The following is a 21,327-nucleotide window of genomic DNA, read 5'->3' on the forward strand; positions in this document are numbered from 1 at the left end:
CAAAGGAACTCTTGTTTGCTTCGCTTATCGTGTTTTGGTCCAGAATGTGTATAGAGTGATGTGATCTCAGCAAGATTTTTTTGTTTGTTTAGCAGAATGAAAATCTAATATAGTCACTGGACCAGCATTTTCTCATGACTTTTTCAAAGATCAAAGGAAAGAACTGTAACCTCAAAAGTATACAGCTGAGATATTTCAGTCTGTGTCTGGTCAATAAAGAAAAAAGGCATTGGCCAAATAACAATTATAAGATAATTAATTCTTAGGGCTGTTTCACCTTTAGAAACCTTAACAAATGCTTTGTATGTTAAGGCAGTAAATGTTGTTCGAGACGGATATAAGAACCTGGGAGCCAATACAGTATAATGTGTGTCTGTGTAGTGGTAATTTATTCACAGATTATATAACTTTGCTGAAAATCAATTAATTTCATTAATTCAGTTCTTCAGATTTTGGCCAAACTGAATGTATGGAAAAGATAACCTTCTGGTGGAACTTCTTTATACAGACAAAAAAGAAGAGCATGTTCAACAGAAGATTTCTCAACCAATACATCTGGACTCTAACTGGACGAGATGTGCAGTCTATCCTTGCCATTGTTAGACTTTAACCAGTGATACTGGTGATCAGTGCAACATTTTTTGGTGATAGTTATTTGAACTTCCAGATTGACTTCCACATTTGGATCTTATAACTTTTTAGGAAAATAATTTTATTTCAAAGTAACTTTGTGAAAATATAAGGTAGTCAACTAAAGCACAGAAAAGTCTCAGTTGACATTTTCCTCTGTCAAAGAACCTGCTTGCTTCTCTTCAATCATCTAGACATTTAATGCTGCACATTCAAAATCAGTAGACACTTCAGAAAATTTTATATATATATATATATATATATTTTTTTTTTTTTTTTAAATCAGATGACAATGGAATTCTGTGGATAAGTAAAAAACGTACTCTATTTACTGCATTCAGACAGCACAAGTGGCCCTGTGGTTGCAAAATGTGAACTGCAAGTACAGCAGAAGGAACTCATGATACTGAATTGTTTGAACAAAACCATGGTAGATGAATTTCAGTATAGACAGGTGTCAAGTGAAGCACTTGGGAAAAAGCAATTTAAACTCTTGTTGACAAACTCTTGAGTAGCTACTAACATGCTAAAATGAGGTCCTGCAGTTGTAATAAGCATGAAAGTAACAGGTCAGTGTTCAGTGAAGGTTAAAAAAATTAAGCAAAACAAAGTTTGGGGAGTTAGTAGGAAGCAAACAAAAACGCATCCAGAACTTCCCCTCTATAAATCCATGGCATGCAAACACTTTAAACATGCTGTGCTGGTCTGATCTCTCCTTGACATGTCTCAAATCAAATAGTTGAGAAGTGAAGAAAAGTTCAGTCAGAGTGACAAGGATGACTAGAGGAAGCGAATAGCTCCCATATGAGAAGCAATCCTAACAGGCTACATCTGACAAACATGACTAATGGAGATACAACAGAGGTCTACAAAATATGGTGTACATTAAAAAGGAACTGCTGTTTCTGCTTTCTCCTGATGCTGCACTTAGGGGACATCAAATACGGTGAGAAGTTCCAAATAAATAACAGGGGGTACTTCACCATGCTACACAGGGCTAGCTGGTCAGCAGATACGCTGCCACAAAAAAATCATGAGAGTTACATTAGCTCAAAAAGCAATTGTACAAACTCATAGCAGAAAATCATTTAAGAGCTATTAAATTCAAAGAAGTCACAATGTGCTCAGCGAGTTCATGAGCACAAACCTTTGGCATCTGGGACACTTCACCAAATGAGTATCATTCTAGCTTTCCTTAGGCATCTGCTGTTGAAGACTGGATTCCAGGCTAGGTCAGCTTTTAGCACAACCTAGTACAACCCACCTTATGTTATGTGGCAGAAACACATCAAAATAATTTCATTCATACCAACAAGGCAGCCAATCCTCACTCCTGCTCTAGCGGTTCTGGCAGGAGTTCTGTTAAAACTGAAGCTCATGAACTGAGTCAGCACAACACAGTCAAGAACTATAAATATGGAGACCTGCCTGAAGCACAGAATATAATTAAGCATCCTCTAGTACACCCTGTTTCATGAGTTAATAGAGTTTTCCATACTGTTTAAAAATAAAAATATTACACCAAATGAAAAAAAGCAAGGGAGTCATTTGGAATTCTTTCTTTTCTCCTGTAAAGAATCTTAAGAAGAAACCATGGGAAACACAAGTGCTCAAGGGACCGTATTCTTCTTCACAGACAGAAAGCCTTGCAGGGCAAGGAGTGTCTTCTCAGACGGTGAACCAGTTTATAACACCACAAAGAAGCTGCCGGTGTCATGAAATTACTGGAATGAAATCACTCACTTTTGATGTTTAATTGAGAATACAATTGTCTTGAAAAGCAGCTCAAAGAGAGTTAAAAGAAAAAGTTGATTCACCACATTGTTAAGTGACTTTAACGGGTAATTAATAGGTAATCATATATTATTGTTCATGCAAGGTTACAAGTTGATTTATCAAGTATACTTACAGAGACTGCAGGCTGCGCAAGTTCTGGAGTGCTTCAGTAGGAACCTGGCGTAGCTGGTTATTCTGCAGCATCCTACAATTTGAGTAGCACAAACCCCAGAAGGAACACAGTTAAAAAAAATTTCTTTCTATTGTAAATGTTCTTTCAAGCTTACCTCCTTTATACTGGTTTTACTTCACCATTACAAACAAAGGAAAGCTACAAAAATACCTCATTCCTCTGCCCCTGTCAAATACCAGTTCTCTTCAAACAAACACCTGTAGCATATTATTGTTAACAGCTACATATCAGATTTGAGAAAGATTTTCAAAGCAGCTGAGGAAGTTAAAAGAATACATCTGATGTGCTTTCCATAGGGCTTGAGCTCCTAATTGCTTCTAGTGATTCTGAAATGGTCATCCTCATGTATTGATTTTTTTTTTTCCTTCTGAAGTGCTGCAGTTTCTTATTCTGATAAAGCTGTGAAGAACTGACTCTTGAAGTCCTTACTTAGGAACAAGCTGCTATGGCAAGCAGAACTTTTAACTGTAGGAGAAGTTTATTATTTGAATAAAATTTTATCTCTAAAACATGCTGAATTTTTACTAATAAAATCATTTTTGTCAAATAGAGGGTTGCTAGCAGTGACCCGACAAATCTCTTTTCTCAAATATCATATCATTTAGCTTGCAAAGACTGAAAAATCACTTTCAATTCCAAAAGAAACTTTTCCTCTGTTTGAATACAGTTTCTTTCACACTGCCTAACATCCTTGTTTGGACCAACTCCTACAAATATAAAAGGACTCTCTGTGGAAAAAACTGTAGTACATGCTGCCTTCAAAATGAGACAGATTCGATGGGACCTTGTAAATTAAATCATTTTTGGCAGGCCTAAATCTCCTTAGGCCAACAACAGCCAACTTAAGAGTAGATGGAGTGGGAGCTCTTCACACTTCTTTCCGCTTATGTATTTTTTCAGTAGAGCTTTGTATACTCTTACAGTAGCATCTGGCTTGGCTTGACGCTGCCTAGGAGGTAGGCGTTCTTGCTAATAATACAGTTTCTGTGAATTTTACATAGGCAAAGATCCCCTCTTGTATAACTCTTGTGAGATGTGGTCTGCTGAAAATTTTAGTAATTATACGTACTGTCTTCTCCATATAATACATGGTTTTGTCATATTGTTTATAATTTATCTTATAGTAATTACATCACAAAGAACAAGATATGAAATACAAATTGCATTTTAAATTACACAGTGTTGTATAATAATGTTTTTCCCCACCCCCGGCTCTCAAGAAGAGGAAAAGGCTCTTTACCCCCAGTTTTTTGTGATCATGAAAAGTTCACCTAAGATTTTTAAACTCAAAATCAGAACTTTTGAGACAATTAAATAAACTATTAACCATGTCAATTTGTACCTTTGAGATTGTACAGAGACATCTACTTGAAAAGCAAATTGTTTTTAGAATTCCATTAATGTTTTCCAATCTGTGTGTTTAGGATATTTTCTATATGAAAAGACCAAAGATTTAATGATGTTCATATGTATCTTCACTTCAACTGAACTGTTCAAAATGACCTGATCAAAATATGTAATTTACTTGATCAAAACTTCACTGGTTAATTAGTTCCCTGGAGCATTTAGGAAATCAGAAATATATCAAACAACACACAGTTTACTTACAGCACTTTAAGACTGAAAAGGCCAGCAAATGCTCCCTTAGGAATGTATGTCAAGCCATTTCCTGCAAGACGTCTGCAAAGTTTGAAAAAGGAAGGGAAAAAGAGTGAATACTTTTTTTCTTCATGTGGAATTAATTTGGTTGTTAAAAAGTGCAACACTGCTATGTTTGAGCGACTGATGCCAGAGGCAGCAGTTTAAGAGCCTTGTTTTGTCATTAATACATATTTTTTTTTTTAAAAAAGGAAGTCTTTAACTGTACAGTTGATTTACTGACAGCTGGACTGCAGAGACAAAATGCAATTTCATTGAAAATCATACTTATGGTTTAGAATGCACAATTAATTCTTCCTATTCTTCTTTTTAAGGGCTAGAGCAATTTCAGCAACAGAAATACAGATATACTGACAACAATTAGCATCACTGGATTTACAGACATGCACTTTTGGAATTGTGCACATATGACATCTGTGAACATTTAACTCATTTGCACTAATATCAAAATATATCTGCATATTATATGTAAACCTGCTATACCGGTGGAATCATAATGTTCCATATGAACAGATGAGTAATAGCTTGGCATAAAGTATACTTGCTAAAAATTGTGGGCCTTTTTTCCCTACTTCTATTGCATTTTCCTCCTTAGAATGCCTGGTAGTATTATAGACCTAGGTAAGTACAATGAATACCTCTGTAAAGTGTGTTACTCTGACAAAAAAAGAGAGCCTGCATTCTGTCAGGTTTGTGTGTAGGAAAAAGATCACGTATTTGTTATGAACTAATAGCATTTCCATGTTCCCCAGCAGTGCAACTCCAGAGCATCTTGCATTTAACTTCCTGACATCTCAGTTCAGCATGAATGTGCTGCAATACCTGTACTTTAGCAGGAAAACTGATTGGCAGGGGTCAGGTTCCCTGTCAAGTTACTGTGTGTCTGCCCTTAGCTGGCAACAAAAGTGGGTTGATATGATCTAACTCTCTTCTATTCGGAGACCAAGTTAAGGCAAGTGGAATTGATATTTCCCATCAGCTAAGATATTGCACACCAAAATTGCAGAATTACCATAGACCAGTTGATGTGATGACACGGCTGACATTTGATTTGGCCTCTGGCCCCTTAGTAAAGACAGCAGGACTAGATCCAGAAAATGCCTTAGGTACCAAGCTGCCAAAGAGAAACCTATAGCACTGAAGTAGGCATCAGAGTTGCCAATACCATTCATGCAAAATTCCAGGTGCTTATGACTGCAGTTCCAAAGACCCAGCGTCGACTGGCCCTTAAATGTTGTCTTCATTTGGAGTTCAGTTGCCCCAAGCTAACTACAGGGCCCCAAGGACACCTCCTTAGACATCTCTTTCATACAGAAAACAAAAACAAAAATTAGGTCATAAAGAAAGACAATATGATTCTAAATCCCAGCTCCAAAGACTTTTCAGGCATTTTTGATTTGTCGAAAAGGCTCTTCCCTGTACACACACACATACCTGCTGATCGATGTGACCTGTAACTCTGAGCAAGTGGCTCTTTCTCTCTGTATTCACTGCATTTAGTTGTGCTCTGCAGAGGCACTTAGCTTCAGACAGAGCTGCTGAGCTTGTCTCTCACTTTGGAGTACACTGGAGTCTGCTGTTCAGACATCTGGCAATTGGGCATGTGCACCCGAATTCCTTCAGGTAGATGACTGAACCAAACCTGGCTCACTTTTGCTTCCAAGGTGAGGCACCCGCAGGTTGAGCCTATTTTTTTTTTTCAGATGTGAGGGTTTTCTCCAGCTTCAGCTTTCATTCTGAACAAAAAGGGCAATGACTTTTGGGTTGTTGCTGAATGAAGCAAATGCATGCTATGTTAGGCACACCAGACTGGGTCCCTGCAAGTAAATGCCATTTGTGGATCACTGACTAGTAGTGCCTCAGGACCTGTCTAATGCTGATCTCAGCATTGGAAAGACTGAAGACTGCTTTACCCTCACAGCACCCCTTAGATCAGTTATTTTAATGACATGACCCTGGCATAGCGAGTCTGCAAAACTTTACTGGAAAAAAGGTAGGTACAGGTATTGACGTTTTCACTTACAGCTAGAAGTTACTGCTTTGAGTGTCATATGGAAAGCTCAATAAAGAGCGGAGGACTAAGCCCACAAGTCTGGAGAGTCAAGTTTATGTTCTGTCAGGCCACCATCCCTTCTTAAGAGTGGCTGTGTTGGAGCAATTTTCCTAATTGTTACAGTGCAAACTGCCAAACATGCTATGTGTATATATCATCTGTTTGAACTGGAATACTCTTCATAAAATGGGCTGAGAAAATCAGACTTTAAATGAGGGCTCCTGGAGAAGGACTCTGGTAATTAGCAAGCATGGTCCGCCCTGTTCCAAATGCAGGACTGTGGCAATTTAATGGGGACACTATGCAGCTTTAAAGTTTTGTTTCAACGTGTAACATTCCCTTTCCCCAGCTTCAGAGCATCATCATACCTTTCTGTGGTAATCTTACTGTTTGGCATTTTTTGAAAATGGGCTGTCATAATTTTAAAGACATTCTTATGGTACCTGTAATGTATACCTAATAAATTTAGAAATAAATACCTAAGCACAGAGACGCATCTGTACATGTACATGCTGCACATCTCACATTCACATCAGTTTTAGTGAGACTGTACTGCACTGGGATGTATTTGGGCTCGTCTCTGATGGCTGAAACATTTCCATGTAACTTTTCTCCCTCTTTCCTTTGGTGGCCAGGTTTTCTGTCAAACTGTCATCAAGAGAAGTAAACTGTTGTCATTCTGACTGTAAAGTCCACTTAGATCATCTGGCCAACTACAATATACCACCCTAACAGCCTGACCCCTCTGCATGGCCCCAGTTCCAACACCTTTTAGAGGAATATCTGAAGCCGACAGACAGTTGTAAGCAAGGGATGCAGAGCCATGTTCCTGAGCTGTTCTGAGTGACAGGTACCTGCACTGTTAAACTGAAATGTATTTTTTCCTCCCCTTTTTTTTTTTTTTTCCAGATTCCAACCCTCATTTTATATTCTGCTTCTTTTCTTTTTTAGATCACAACTTCTCAATTATTAAATATGTATTTTACAAACACTTTAGATAGATGAGACCACATGTTAATCCCCTTTTTGGTTGACACAGCTTCTGCATTTACTCCTTATGAGTTTTTCAAACCTCAGGTCATTCTAGAAGTTCTGCTTTGAATATTTTTCACTTTGGAAAGAGCTCTCACTAATTTTGCATATGGTGACTAATACTATCTTACATGGTATTCCTCTGCTTGTGCAGCAGAACATCACACCCATCATTTATAGCCCTACACATTTCACTAGAGGGATACATCAAATGTATCAGAAATGCCAAAACATATGTATTTCTGTGTAGCTCTGTCACCAAGCAAACTGACAATGTCAGAAAAGGTAGACATCTGGCAACAATTATTTTCCATGTCATGGTGCTGTCTGACCTTCAGTCATCACATTAAATTCTTTGTCATGACGCCCTTTTAATGAGTTTCTGTGGAACTGACTTCAGGAAAAACACCTGTCTATTCCCAATATGTTCCATGAGACCACTTTTGAACACTTGCAGAACAGTAGTATCTTCGCAGCCCTTTGGAATTCCCCAGTATTGTGGTGTTTGGTAAAAATCAGCAGAAATGATTCATCAGGAGCAGTACCTAATTCTTTCAATATTCTTGGATGAAAGTTAACACATCAGTTCTTTAAGGTACGCTGCAAAGCTCAGTAAGTTTGGCTTATTTTTTCCCGACCATTTTTAATGCCTTCTTTGCGTGTTTTTCTTGCTATTACTGTGTTTCTATTCTCAGTCTTGGCTTAGGGAAAAATTAATCCTCTTGTTGACATTACAGTACCTGTCAAGTATCTATCAGGGTTTTCTCCACTTCAGGGATTTTTGGTTTTTATTACCCTAAATTATTTGAGGTAAGCTGCCCAGTATTTTACTGAACTTTGGATGGACTTTGGGTAGTGATTTCAGTTTGGATGGGTAAATATCGCTTTCCCTGAACAGATGAGGATGGACATACTATCTGTCTCTATACTTCAGCATTTAGTTAATGATTTCTGAGAACAGGAATGAAATAGCTTGTTTATAGTGCTTACATAACCAAATGGCTGGCTTCTATTGTTTGAACAACTTTGAATTTAAATTTTTAAAAGTTATTTCTTTTATTTTCAACATTTATGACATTATTTTAGAAATATCTCATTAAGCACATTCGGGCTCAAATGTATCACATCTCTTTAATGGAAAAGTAATCAAAAGTACACAGCATTACTGATTTTGGATAATTTTTTTTTTTTTTTGAGCTATATTATTTTAGAACTAGATTTTACTTATTGTGCTTCATACAATCTTGCAAATTAACAGAAGCTGGAAAAGTTTATGAGGAAGTGTTACCACATGCTTCCCTCAGTACCTGCTACTTGCCACTGCTAGAGTCAAGACACCAGGATAGTTTTGCCTTAAGCATAGGTTAAGTTTTTACACAACTACGTGTTTCTTTCTAAAATATGTAAAATAAATAGGCTGAGAAAAGCATGTTGTCGCCATGCTTTCAAATGGCAGCAATTTATATAGTAACTTTCAACACAGTTTTGCCCAGCTTACAATCTCTACTCACTGCTGGAATAGCTGCAACACTGCAGGTCAGGTTCATGACGTATGGTTAGAAAAGGCTTGACTGGGGTCATCTTTGACTGTTCCCCATCTGTTCACCCCTTTGGTGTATTCTGACCTCTGCTGCGGTGTCATAGTTCTGAGAAATGGTGGTCATCAAGGCAGGAGAACATTACCAAAGTCAACACAACTAATAAGACACCCACAAAAACCTCTGAAAATAATCAGATTTTTTTTTGTTTTCCTTCAATTGTTGCTCATGTCTGAAAAGAACAATTTCATTCCTCAAAAAGAAGCAAACAAACAGGATGTGTCTGAATACAGTCAACTATTTTGTTTACATGTCTAGTGAAATAATTCTTCATGAACTCAAAACTGCTTTGTGTGTGGATGTTACCTGCATCAGGACAAGCATTGCCTGACACCAGGCATCTCCTCATTATCTACTGGGCTAGAAAGGTGACCTTGAAACACTTAAAAGTCTTCTCTCTTTAGCTAACAAACTGTGGCATTTATTAAAAAAGCACCTCTCTACTAACTATGAAAGAAGCTGTGGCAAACCTAACCCAGCTACTCCTCATTGTCTGCAGCAGACAGTGACAGTATGATATGGGTAGTGGCTGCTTTTCTTCTTCACTTGGATAAGATCTAGTCCGGCAATTGCTGAACAAGCTCCTCTAAAGTGTATTTCAAAATCTAGTGCTATCAAACCCATAGGAAGGACATGAAAGGAAGATAATAGTCTTCTTGGGAAAAAGCCTACATTTACATTAATTAATATTCATGCCATGTTCTAACAGGATTAACACAATGGAATTTTGTGGATCAAGTTACTGATCAAATCTTGCAAGGTGCTGAAATGTAGGAGAATAGAGGGCACTCTGGACCTTGGTGTCGCTCAATATATGACAGGAATAAGCAGTTTAAAAAGCTTAAAAAGCTACATTATTGAGAAATGGAAATCCAGTGAAATCTGTTGGAATTCTATTTTAGAACAGATACAGTTAAGTAGAACTTCATTGCACTCAAATTTATGAAAAATATATTGGACTCTTATTATTACACCAGTAAACTACAATAGCAACACCAGACTAGTGCAAATGCATGCCCTTTAATACAGATTGTTATATATAATTGCGTGACTTGTGATGCATTACATTTGATCAGTCTACATGTACTTCAACATCCTATACCAAACATAATTGTGAGAGCAAACTGAATAATCCTTCAACTGTGCAAAGATATTGAGGGATTTCTACAAAAATAATCCCATGAACTACTATCTTGCCTTGAAGTCCCTTTGACTCTGCATTTTACTCCTCTTCACTAACTGGTTTGCTGGTTTTATTTAAGTAATGAGAGAAAAGACTGCACATGCTAAGAGAATGTATAATGAATTTGTTTATATATATATGTACGTCTAAGGAGGAGTAGGTCAATATCAATAATGTTGCAATACAGTCAGTTTTACCTTTGCCTGTTTCCTTCGAAAAAACAGATTTCATTCCTTATTTGCTACATTATATACTACAACTAACAAACTCTCCTGACAGAAAATTGAAAAGGAATCACACAGAAGAACATAGAGGCTGGCGAAGAAGTATTTGTTTTTGTGAATAAAAGGTACAGAAGCCCCTAGACGGTGAAAAACCCCAACAGTTGAGACAGTTCTGCTGCCATGTGGTACTAACCTTCCTGAATTTGGTGCTAAACCACTAGTATGCCATGTAGAAAATTCCATTAAAAATCAAGTAATTGTGGATTGTGTCTTTTAAACCTTGGGTATAGATAAAAAATTCTCTTTTGTAAGTTGAAACTTCTTAAAAGCCTGATTTGCCTCTCCAACTGCTATAATTGTTCTGAAAATCTGATAAAGATCCCTGGTGAAATCTTAGTCTGACTGATATCTGTGGAAAAATTTGTGCTGACACAAGTAGAAATAGGAGCCTCATTTGCATCCTACCTCAGTATCATATTTTCCAGTTTCAAGAACTTTCACTGCTAAATGACTTGTGATCCCTCAGGTAATTTCTTCTCTGAGGAGTTGTATCAGTAGCACTAGTATCAATCCTAAAACTATTATCTCAGTTTTCAATAAAGAAAATGGCTGTTTGTGGAGAAACAACGTGTAAGTATAACACGAAAACATAAATTTCTAAATCTTTTTCTAAAACAACTTGTTCTGGATATAAAAGTTGCCTCTGTCCAAGGAAGCATTACTGATTGTGAATCTTATCCTCAATTTTCTTTCCTGTCAAACTTAAAGAAAGATACACAAGCACATAACTACACATGTTTAGTCCAACTAGATAAATATATAGCCAATATATAATTTATATTTCTATGACCATAACTTTCTTCAGCTCACATTTACATCTATAAATAGGTAACACAAAGTGTTCTTGCTTCTTACATAAAAAAAACCAACCCTTTGACAACACAGGTACTCATCAAGCACCTATCCAAAGTCAACTAAAACTTCAAGATAAGAATTTAATTTGACATTAATTAGTGATTATTCTTAGGTAAATGCAATAGAAACATATGAATTAATGGAATAACTACGGTGTTAATTGTTCATCAATTAATGGGTAATATCAACATACATCTTTCAAAACATTTTTGAGGAATTACTTTTTAGACTAGGAATTGCAATGTTAAGCTATATTTTAATTACCTTTTTGTATTTCAGTCTGTCATGTTAATTAAAACTGTAAACATCACAGTAACTTTTTATATGAAAGAAATGTGGGTCAAATGACATATTCAAAAATCTGATGCTCAGAGAGATCAAAGAAGAAAATGTAAAGATATTCTCCTGTCTTTAAAAAAGGAGAGGGGAGTGTGCAAGTTGTAATTGTGCTGTATATTATATTTATTGCTACTTACAGTTTAGTTAGAAATTCAAATACAGCACAGTCTGCTCTTGCTTAAGGGCCTAATTGCCTTTTAAAATGCATGTGGTGAATTCTCAGAGGGTGTAAACTGGAGTAACTCCAACTGACCTCAAGCGGTTGGAATGAAATCTGTGTATATTTGATCATGAGCAGGCTTTGATAAAACAGATCATTGTCAGTTAAGGTCTAAATTGTGCTACTTCTTTCTCAACTTATAAAAGGCAGAGACCCCTTCTCCTGGCATGAGTGTGATCCAATAACTGCTAAAGACAAGTGATCTCTCTTTTTGTGAAGCTGTCCATGGCCAGCACTGAGAACATGTTGTGTCATTTACACTTGCGATGCTGGTTTTGGTTTTGGTTCTACCCCAGAAGTGCCAGTATCACCAGAAAGGGTAAGAACTAGTAATAAAGGTCATTAGTAACAGAAACTGGCTGAAGTGTACTGCAGTACAACACACCACGGTCAAACTGTCAATAATGAAAAATGTGTTAGCTGTTTTATTATTCCTATGTGATAGGCAAAGGAACAAATTGTGTAGATCCACGTTTCAAGGTTACTACCATTTTCTGAGTGTTACAATGAAAAAAAACCACCAAAGAATTAATGGAGAAATTACTGCTACTCCTGTTTGGAAACTGAAAAAAACCCACAAAACACCTAGGGAGAAGAAGTTGGTTTTACTGTGCTTGCATACCTATTAGATATAAATGTGATATTGGCTGAATTCATTACCCATAATCCTCAGCAAGTGAAAATTGAACAGTGTAGGTATCAGAAGTGTTCACTGCACTGAAATCGAGCAGTCTACAAACAGGTCGATCTTCCACCAAAAAGGAAAGAAACTATTTTTGTGTACTTGCAGTACACACAGAACGTGTAAGACTTAAATTAAAATCCTGCCTCAGGATCTACAGATATATAGCATGTTTAATACAGCAGATATATAACATGTTTAATACAGCATTGTTTCACTGTAGTTTAATTAAGTATAATTTCACTATCTGTATTGATCGCAAAAGCTCTTCCTGTCATTTTTTTTTTAAATATTCTAAACCAGTTCCTAGCAAATATTGCTGAATAATAAATTACAAGTTCCAGAAGGCATTCACAAGCTATAAGCCAAAAATAAACTTCAACGCACAGTCAATAAAAGCAACACAGCAGCATCGACAATGTTTCTTGGATATGGACCTAGAACACACATTGTTTCCACTTGCAGATACATCTTAATCTTTTCACATCTATTTTCTTCCTTCCTCCATCATCTCTCATTCTGCCCCTCTACAGCACAGATGCACCGCAGTTCCAAAGTCAAGATTACTCTGTACAATTTGCATTAACATTTCCAGAATAAGTGTGAGCACCAGCTATTCAACAAGCAATGCAAGTGGGTCTTCGTAAGGCCTTTCCTCTGCTGTTTCTCATTTTTTTGCTCCTCATCTTGTCATTCTTGATAAGACAGGAAAAAGGGCAGTGTGGAGGGTGCCAGGCTGACACATCCACATGGGAGAGTTCTTTATTGTTACTCTGGCAGCATTAAAGGGACAGCAACAAAGACAGTGACAGCTCCACAAAATAAGGGTCCTTGTTTCATGAATGTAAAGGTTACAAGTTGTTATCTCATATAGCAGGAATGATCTGTGTTCTTTTCTAGTAAATTTGTGTACGCAAAAATTAGGGGAGAAAATGACTGGAATTTCTTCCAGCTGATTAACTAGATAAATGTCTTCTCACTGTTTTTATCTATGGCCGGGGCACTTCCCTCTGTCAGGACATGAAGGGCCTCCCTGGCTGTATTAAAGCAAAGCTGGGGAGCCACAGCCCTAAGCTATCAACAAAATCTGTCTTATGGTGATAGAATTTACAATGTGCCATGGGCCACTTGCCGAGCTGATGACAGGTACCTCTCACTGACAAACACCGTGTATCGAATGCAGTGGCATAGTCTCAACAGATTGCCTCTACATGTGTGCATGTATGAACTGAAGAAACCAAATTAATAATTTATGTGAAGAAATCAAATTAACAACTTACATGCTAGATTGTGTGCAGCTCTGAAATTACCTGAGGGATCACAAGTCATTTAGCAGTGAAAGTTCTTGAAACTTTAGCTGACAGAGGTGACACAAGCCAATTTCCACCAGGAACAGCTCTACTAAAACCTGCTGTACAAGAACCATAAAACTGGTATTTAAGTGACATTGGAAGGAAATGTGTGAACAGTTTGAGACAACTAGGTGATACTCTGTTTTTACTTTTGTTGTGCATGTCAGCTGCAGGTTTTCTTTGTTTGCTTGTTTGTGTTTGTTTCTTTGTTTGTTTTCCTTGGAGGTTTAAAAATCTGTGCAGATTAGTCTTTGGGAAATATTTTAGTATTTAAGTATCCTGTCCAAAGATTGTTGGAGTAAATTACAAGATTCCCCCACTTTCTCTAAAATGTTTTGGACTATGGCTGCAGCACTTTCACATTTTCTACTAGCTTACGTAATAGTAAAAGGTACAGAATCAGTTTTTAGTGCTAGCCACAATGTGCCTGAACCAGCACAAAATTAAAGACCGTACAAGACCCCAGGAGCTAATGCTCTCAGTTTTCAAAGACATAAATGATGAGAGAGCTCAGTCCCACCACTCAAAGTCAGTGGGGAAAAGAACACCCAATTCCCATTAACAGCTTTGAAAACCTCTTTGTAGGAAGAAAGGGCAAACAGAGAGAGGAGTAAAGGGAAAACAATAAATAAGAACAGATGGTAATGGACTGTGCCTGGCAATTCAGGACTTCATTTTCAGGTATACAGTGGCCTCTTGACCACTTCTGCAGTGTAAAGGGATTTCCACACAAATCATGGAGACATTCGCATAATACGTCTGTTTCAGATTGCATTTGTAATTCTGTACTTCGGTATTGCAGCAAAATGCACTTTTAGAGGCACTTATGCCTGAGTAACCACTGTAATAGTACTGTGATCAGTCTGAAAAACTTTGTACATATATTTAAGTCACTTCAAAGTTACTTTAAGAAATAACATGGGTGTCAGTAAACTTCCTTGCACCTGCATGTAGGTTGCAATTAATTTAAGGCAGCTTTGTTGCTTATTTTGTGAAATGAGAAGTTGTTTGGAACTGTCTTACTCTGTAGGTAAAACGATTGTAATAAAGCAGTCCTTTGTTGCTATTTTGCTCAAATACCTATTTTAAGTTGCTGAAAAAATAGCAATGTACTAAAAATTACTTGGAGTTTTGCTTATCTGTGAAATGTTCCTGTGTTTACAATTAAAATAAAAGCCTTATATATGTGCATCGGCATGCGTGCATATATGTATGCATATTCTTATGTATGTAAGTGTAGAGATATATCTAGGTGGAGATATTTGTAGTTAGGTCTGATTCAAATAGTTCTAAATTCTTATTGACTTTCTTCTGCACTCTTCATAGAGACATTAACTTCTAAAATAGAACAGTTTCAGGCACTGCTTTGAAGTGTTAGTTATCAAAAACCAATTTGCCTACACTCAGATATAGTTGCCTCTTAAACTCTTAAGAGTCCCACCCTAGGTAATTCTTCACACTTTAAAAACCCACTTTTTTATGTACTACTGTCTTAATGCTGTATTAATATCAGCATTCAAGACACGTTGTAGAATGACTTATGTCTGGAAATACTCTACATGAGATCAAGTCTTGGACTCAGTCATAGTGATAAATATCTGCAGTTATTTTGAATTTATAATGAAGAATTTGACTTAATGGTGTTGTACAAGTTCATGCAGAGCAACTTGCTGACAATCAACCAGCTGAAGCATATTTGTTTCTTGGTGGGAGTTCCATGATATGCACTTTTAGAGAAAATTAAGCCTGAAAGGCCCATCTTTTTCACAAATAGGACCTACAACAGTTTTCAAAGTATCACAATGTATTCCAAAATTTTTAGAGGAACATGCACCTCAAAAATACAGCATGGTTTTGATATGTTCTACTCCAGTGATAAAAGTCTTTGGTGAAGGATAAATACCAGGTATGATCATCAGGACTGCAGGAAAGCTGCTTGCAGAGGTGTTTAACCTTGGCTGGAAGAGTGGATCAGATTCAGCCTAGAAGGATAGAACTGGCTGAACAGATCTGGATTATACATCCTTGCTTTGGAGTCAAAACAATTGGTTTAACTGTCTTAATAAATTCTCAGTTCTTTTGGGGTAATGACTTACCAGTATTGCCAAACCACACATCTAGGACATAACATCTAAACTAAAACTCAATGGATCGATTGTTAGCTTTTATCAGATTTTTGAACCAGCTCTCTAATAAAGAGACCAGTAACAGTTTTTTCAACACTAAAAAATCCTAAAAAAATGCATTTTATGCTCCTGCTGTTGTTGTATTTCAAAGAGCGGACAGACATTTCTAAGATGCATTTTAATTTCATGGAAACATTGCTTTGGTCTAAAGATCTCATAAAACCTTGTTTTTACAATGTCTGCATTATGGGCCAAGTTATATTTTGCAATAGTCCCCTTTAACTGACCCACATAAACAAAACACAGAATTCTCAGGTAAGCTGGGAATGAAAATCATGTTGTGATGACTGGATGGGCAAAATAATTTTCAAATGTACAATCAATGCTTAGAAATGAGCATAATGGGAGCATGGGAACTACAATGGCTGTTACCCATTAATTCAAAATCTAATAGCCAGTTGCCTTTCCATCGTATATACATTTTTCTGTGTAATACTAGACTGAATTGTATTACATGCCTCTGAACACTGAAGAATCTCTCAGCACGATGGGTTCTAATCTGCACTAAGAATAGGTAATCCATTGCCTCACCTCTTCAGAGGCTTCAGTTTTCTATGTTTATTTGAAAAGAGAACACAAACTGGAAGGGTTTCATGAAACAGCATCAGAATTAATGAGAAATTGAAATGATTGGCTTGTGTGAAACAAATGGAGGAGCTGACTCCATATATGTAAAGTAAAACATAATAAAGAAATAAATACTTTTTCTAGTATTACCAGCAATGAAGGACTGGAATTACTGAATTTAGAAGAGAGGGTTATAAGGATAATGGCTTAATGTTTCCAGTGGCAAGAAGAAGGTAAGAACACTTTCAAAGGTCTTGATCAGGAAGATGAAGGAGACTGCTGAACAGTTTCTCAAGCAGCAACATAAGTCTCACTATTTGGGTCATCTAGCTTTGGACCATAAAATGAAAGAGTGAAGGTAACTTGGCGTATTGCATTAGAATTTCCTTCCACGAAAAGCCCAAACTTTTGTTTTTCTTCTTTAATGGCTTAAGAGAAATCATTTGGTTGGAAGCTCTTAGTAGGGTTATTACGGTTGACAGGAGATTGGACAAGCAAACATGGACATAACGCAAAAATCCACACGCAAGGTCTTTGTGGCATGATTGACTTCATACGTGCCTGATACTGTTAACTCTTGGTTTGTGATATCTCCCCTTGTTATGTCCATATCTGCACATTATTTGAAAGTTGCACCAACAGCAATACAGATAATGATAATCAAAGAAAAGAAGTAAGTAAAGGAAGAAAAGGAATTAAAAGAAATAATGTTTTCTAAATACAAATGCTGACCAAAAAAAAAAAAAAAAAAAGGAATATCTGCTTGCAAATAAGGTATTGTCCAAAGTTACTGAGTTACCGTTATTAAAATTCTTTTAATTTTTTCTTTTTATAGATGCCGGCTGGAAAGATCAGGTAGTAAAATTAAAATGAGCGTTAGCAAGGACACCAAAAATTGTCAGTGCAATGGCCAGCTAAATTGCAGAGGACTATACGCATTTCATAGCTTCAAACAGATGATGTCTTTGCGAGAAGGGCAGTATCATGACTTTGCATATCTTATGTGGGTTTTATGGTATGTTAGCAGATAAACTTGCTCTAAAAAAGGGAGGCTTTCAGTTTTAAAAGCTTATAAACCACGTTTTGTAAGAGACTGGATGCCTGGACTATTCTTTAAATCAACTTTTAGAGGTACTCGTGCAAATGCAAGAGCCAGCTTTTTCCCACAAGATCTATGGTGCATCAGAGACTCCATCACTCCTCAGGAACCTACATTTTCTTTTAAGCCTGGGCCATTATAACTAGGGTCACTGCCAAATCCAGGTCTCATGAATGCACAATACTTTTCACTTTTGGTTAGTCACCATCACTTCAAACCAGCATTCCTCTTTTGATGTTGTGCTTGGTTAGCTAGGTTTCACAGTGTACTTTTTCCCCTCAGTGAACGTACTCGATAGCATAACTAAGCTCTTTGCAGCATTCTGCATTTTACAGTCAGCCTTCAAGGATGCTAAATTTAAGAGTAAGGAAACAGTAATTAAAAGTGATTAGGACAAGAAGCCTTGATACTGTGAAACGTGGACTCAATTGTCCTTGATACAGGCAGAACGAGGCAGCAGGTTTTGGTTTTGATTATAGCTTTACTTGCGATTTTAATAAACATGAGCCAGTATTCAAACTTTTAATATCCTGCTGCTTAACTATTTCCAAAAAGCAATCCAGCTCTTTTAAACAGCTCTTGTTTAAAAATTTTAATTTGTTTGGCTCTGTCTCTGCTTAGAGAAGTTGTAGCCTCGCGGTAAGTCTTTTATAAGTTCATTTCCAGGATCACGAGCAATTTTTTTTTTTTAGCTAAGTGTTTCTGCATGTGCCAAAAGTGTCAGGCTGACAGCTTTCCTGCACTGTTTTATCTGGTTCCCACAGTAAGTATGAGAGACAAACACAGGAATGTGCCTAGTGCTGACTATGCCCATCAAGGATACAATGATACTTACAGCTCTTCCAGGAAGCGGAGATTGTGCACGGGGTTTGAGGGCAGCTTAGTAATGTTGTTCATACTGAGATCACTGTAGGGGAAAACAGAGGGAGACTTAATATGGCATGCCACAAGTGTGGTATCCAGCTGTTCATTCCACACATTTTTAGGTACTACATTAACAGAAATTAGTTCCTCTGCCAGAATTGAGGAATCATTATCTACTTAGCACATTAAACATTTTTCTTTTGTACGAACGCGGCTTTATCAAACCAAACACAGGCTGTAGCATGTTCCTTGTTCCCAAAGATTTTGGAATGTTTGATCATGCTCTATAAATCAGCTGGAACACTAAGCAACCCTTTTAGTCTACATAATTTTAATAAACTGCCGTACTGTATTAAAATTTTCTTGGAGTAGTAAAGGAAAAATACTACGATTTTCACTGTTGTTGTAGCACTGTAGCACACTTGGTTTCCTAAGGTAGGCAGGCAAAACTGTACAGATATAAACTACCTGCATCATTCTTTACATTTCATGAATATGGAAACATTTTGCTTTTGCATACAACCTGCTGTGTGGTCATACTGAATTGCCTTGCCTTACACTAGGTACATTATGTGTTCCCAAAACACAACTTACTTGAATCAAAGAAATGACATATTTTCAAATAATAAACATCCCCTTTTTAGTTTTTTTTTTTTTTTTTTTTTTTTTTTTTTCGGGTTCTCAAATTGCATTAAATAAGTGAAATGAACCATAAAACAAGAGTGTAATGTGATCTTGCTCTGTGGCACACTTCCTGGTGGGGTTCCACAGTAGTTCCTGGCACAGGAAACAACCAGCCATATCAGCTCTGTCAGAGCTCATTCAAGCCATGTTTTAGACTAAATTTCATATAATACCTTTTTATTCTTAACATGTTTTTTCATTGTTTTCCCCATGCCCCACAGTACCATTATAATTGTTTTGCATTAAGTGTGAAAATTGTAAACAGACTGCATAATAAAATTTCTGTGTGGCAGATATGACTTACACAACTATATCAAAATTCCTGTAGACTATTAAAATAAAAATATCAGACCTGCATATTTTATGCAAACGCTATGTTGTAATTTAAAACTCCCCACTATTTGAGCATATATGTATTTCTAGCAGCGCTTATAGCTTCCAGCTACTTTGAGTAGTAATTAGATAACTTTATTTCTTCCAGCTGTTGGGAGCTTAAAAGGTAAAGAAGTTATCTCTGCTTTGGTCAGTAGACGTTCTATTCCTATTCCATCTAGTTCTTATTGCTCACAGTCTGTTTTACATTACAGAATATATGTTTTTAGTCAGCATAGTTAATTTTGATGTTTGATCTTTTGGTGAATTTTAAAATGTATCATTTAAAAACATATTTCACGTAGAGATTTTGAAATAAAGGAAATGTGTTAATACTTTACAACAATTATCAAATCACTGTTGGGTAAGGTCTCTCTGCATTCACTTCAAAATCCAGGTATAATTTGGGAACTGTGTAGTTATTAAATTCATTCTTTTCTGTGATACTTTATCATCTAATTCTCTCACACAGTTTAGCAGGTTATTACCCTTTCACTTTGATAAAGGCTCAAAGGATTTATTCTTGGCAAAGGAACAAACCCATGGATTTATTTGGCAAAAGAAAAACTCATCCAGGTAGTGAATCATATACTACTGAATATTAAGATAAACCCAATATTTTAACAATATAATTTTGATTGTGAGATTTTCAACATGTCTTGTAAACATACCAAATGACATTTTAGGCTTAAAAAGCTAGTTATGGTGGAAATTGGGAGTGACTGATCTTCAGATAGACACGTATTTAGGATATTCTACAAAACTAGCATTAAATAGTGCTCTGGCTGACCAGGGAAACCCGAGCCTGTTTTTCTATCATATTAATTTCTATTAGGAGTAGGCAGTACTTCTTTACATGTATCACCCACAAAACCCCATGATGACACTGGTCATAGGCAATCTGCAAACCAAACCCTATAATCTTAAGAGGATCAGAATAAGACAAGGTGGCTTTCATTACGTGCTTTGATGCACAATAAGAAAATCAACAATACATGGACTTTTCTTAGAAGCATCTAGACCCTAGAGGTGAATTTACCAACTGTGAACTCCAGTATCCGAGCCCTTTTTTTGGACTTCACTTGTGGTAAAGTATGTGCTCCACACCATATGATGAAGAAGAACCTCATCTTAGTCCCAGTCTACACTGCAGTAACTGCTAGCTCTTTTTAAACCTACCAGTGAAATTATCTCATTCTGTTAGATAGGTTCCTTTTTTCCCAGATTATTCTTTTCTTAGAACATAAAGTACAAAGATGTTTTGGTGCAGCAGAACTACTAAAAGTTACCTACACTTATTTCATAGAATCAATTAGGTTGGAAAAGACCCTTAAGATGATCGAATCCAACCATTAACGTAACACTGCCAAGTCCATCACTAAACCATGTCCCTAAATGCCACAACTACATGTCTTTTAAACACCTCGAGGGATGGTGGTGGTAGCAGAAATTGTTTCCAAATTTGCTCAATAACATCTTTCCAAACTAGTTTTTAACACGCTAGTAACTAATACACAGGCCATTCCAGTCTATGTTGGTGATATGTTATTGTTGTAGTCATAAGGGTTTAAGTATATAAGGGAAACTACTGTAGGGAGAGGCAATATATTTGATTAGGCTCTCTGATACAGCTGGAAAAACTGAGAAACTTTCAGGCACAAAAATAAAAAGTCTCTTTGTCTTCAAGCTGTACCTTTTG

At 36.7% G+C, this 21,327-nt stretch overlaps 1 protein-coding gene across 1 annotated transcript in view; it reads right to left on the reverse strand.

Annotated features, from left to right (window-relative positions):
- The window catches only part of LGR5 (leucine rich repeat containing G protein-coupled receptor 5), a gene marked incomplete at both ends in the record, with an annotated part of 88,702 nt that overhangs the window by 33,028 nt on the left and 34,347 nt on the right, over positions 1-21,327 (reverse strand). The window contains 3 exons of the mRNA XM_082072199.1: positions 2,540-2,611; positions 4,208-4,279; positions 18,544-18,615. Of these exons, the coding sequence (XP_081928325.1) occupies positions 2,540-2,611; positions 4,208-4,279; positions 18,544-18,615 (216 nt within the window). The remainder of the gene's footprint in view (positions 1-2,539; positions 2,612-4,207; positions 4,280-18,543; positions 18,616-21,327) is intronic.

Source organism: Streptopelia decaocto, assembly GCF_964273445.1.
Source record: "Streptopelia decaocto genome assembly, chromosome: 1".
Lineage (NCBI taxonomy): Eukaryota > Metazoa > Chordata > Aves > Columbiformes > Columbidae > Streptopelia > Streptopelia decaocto.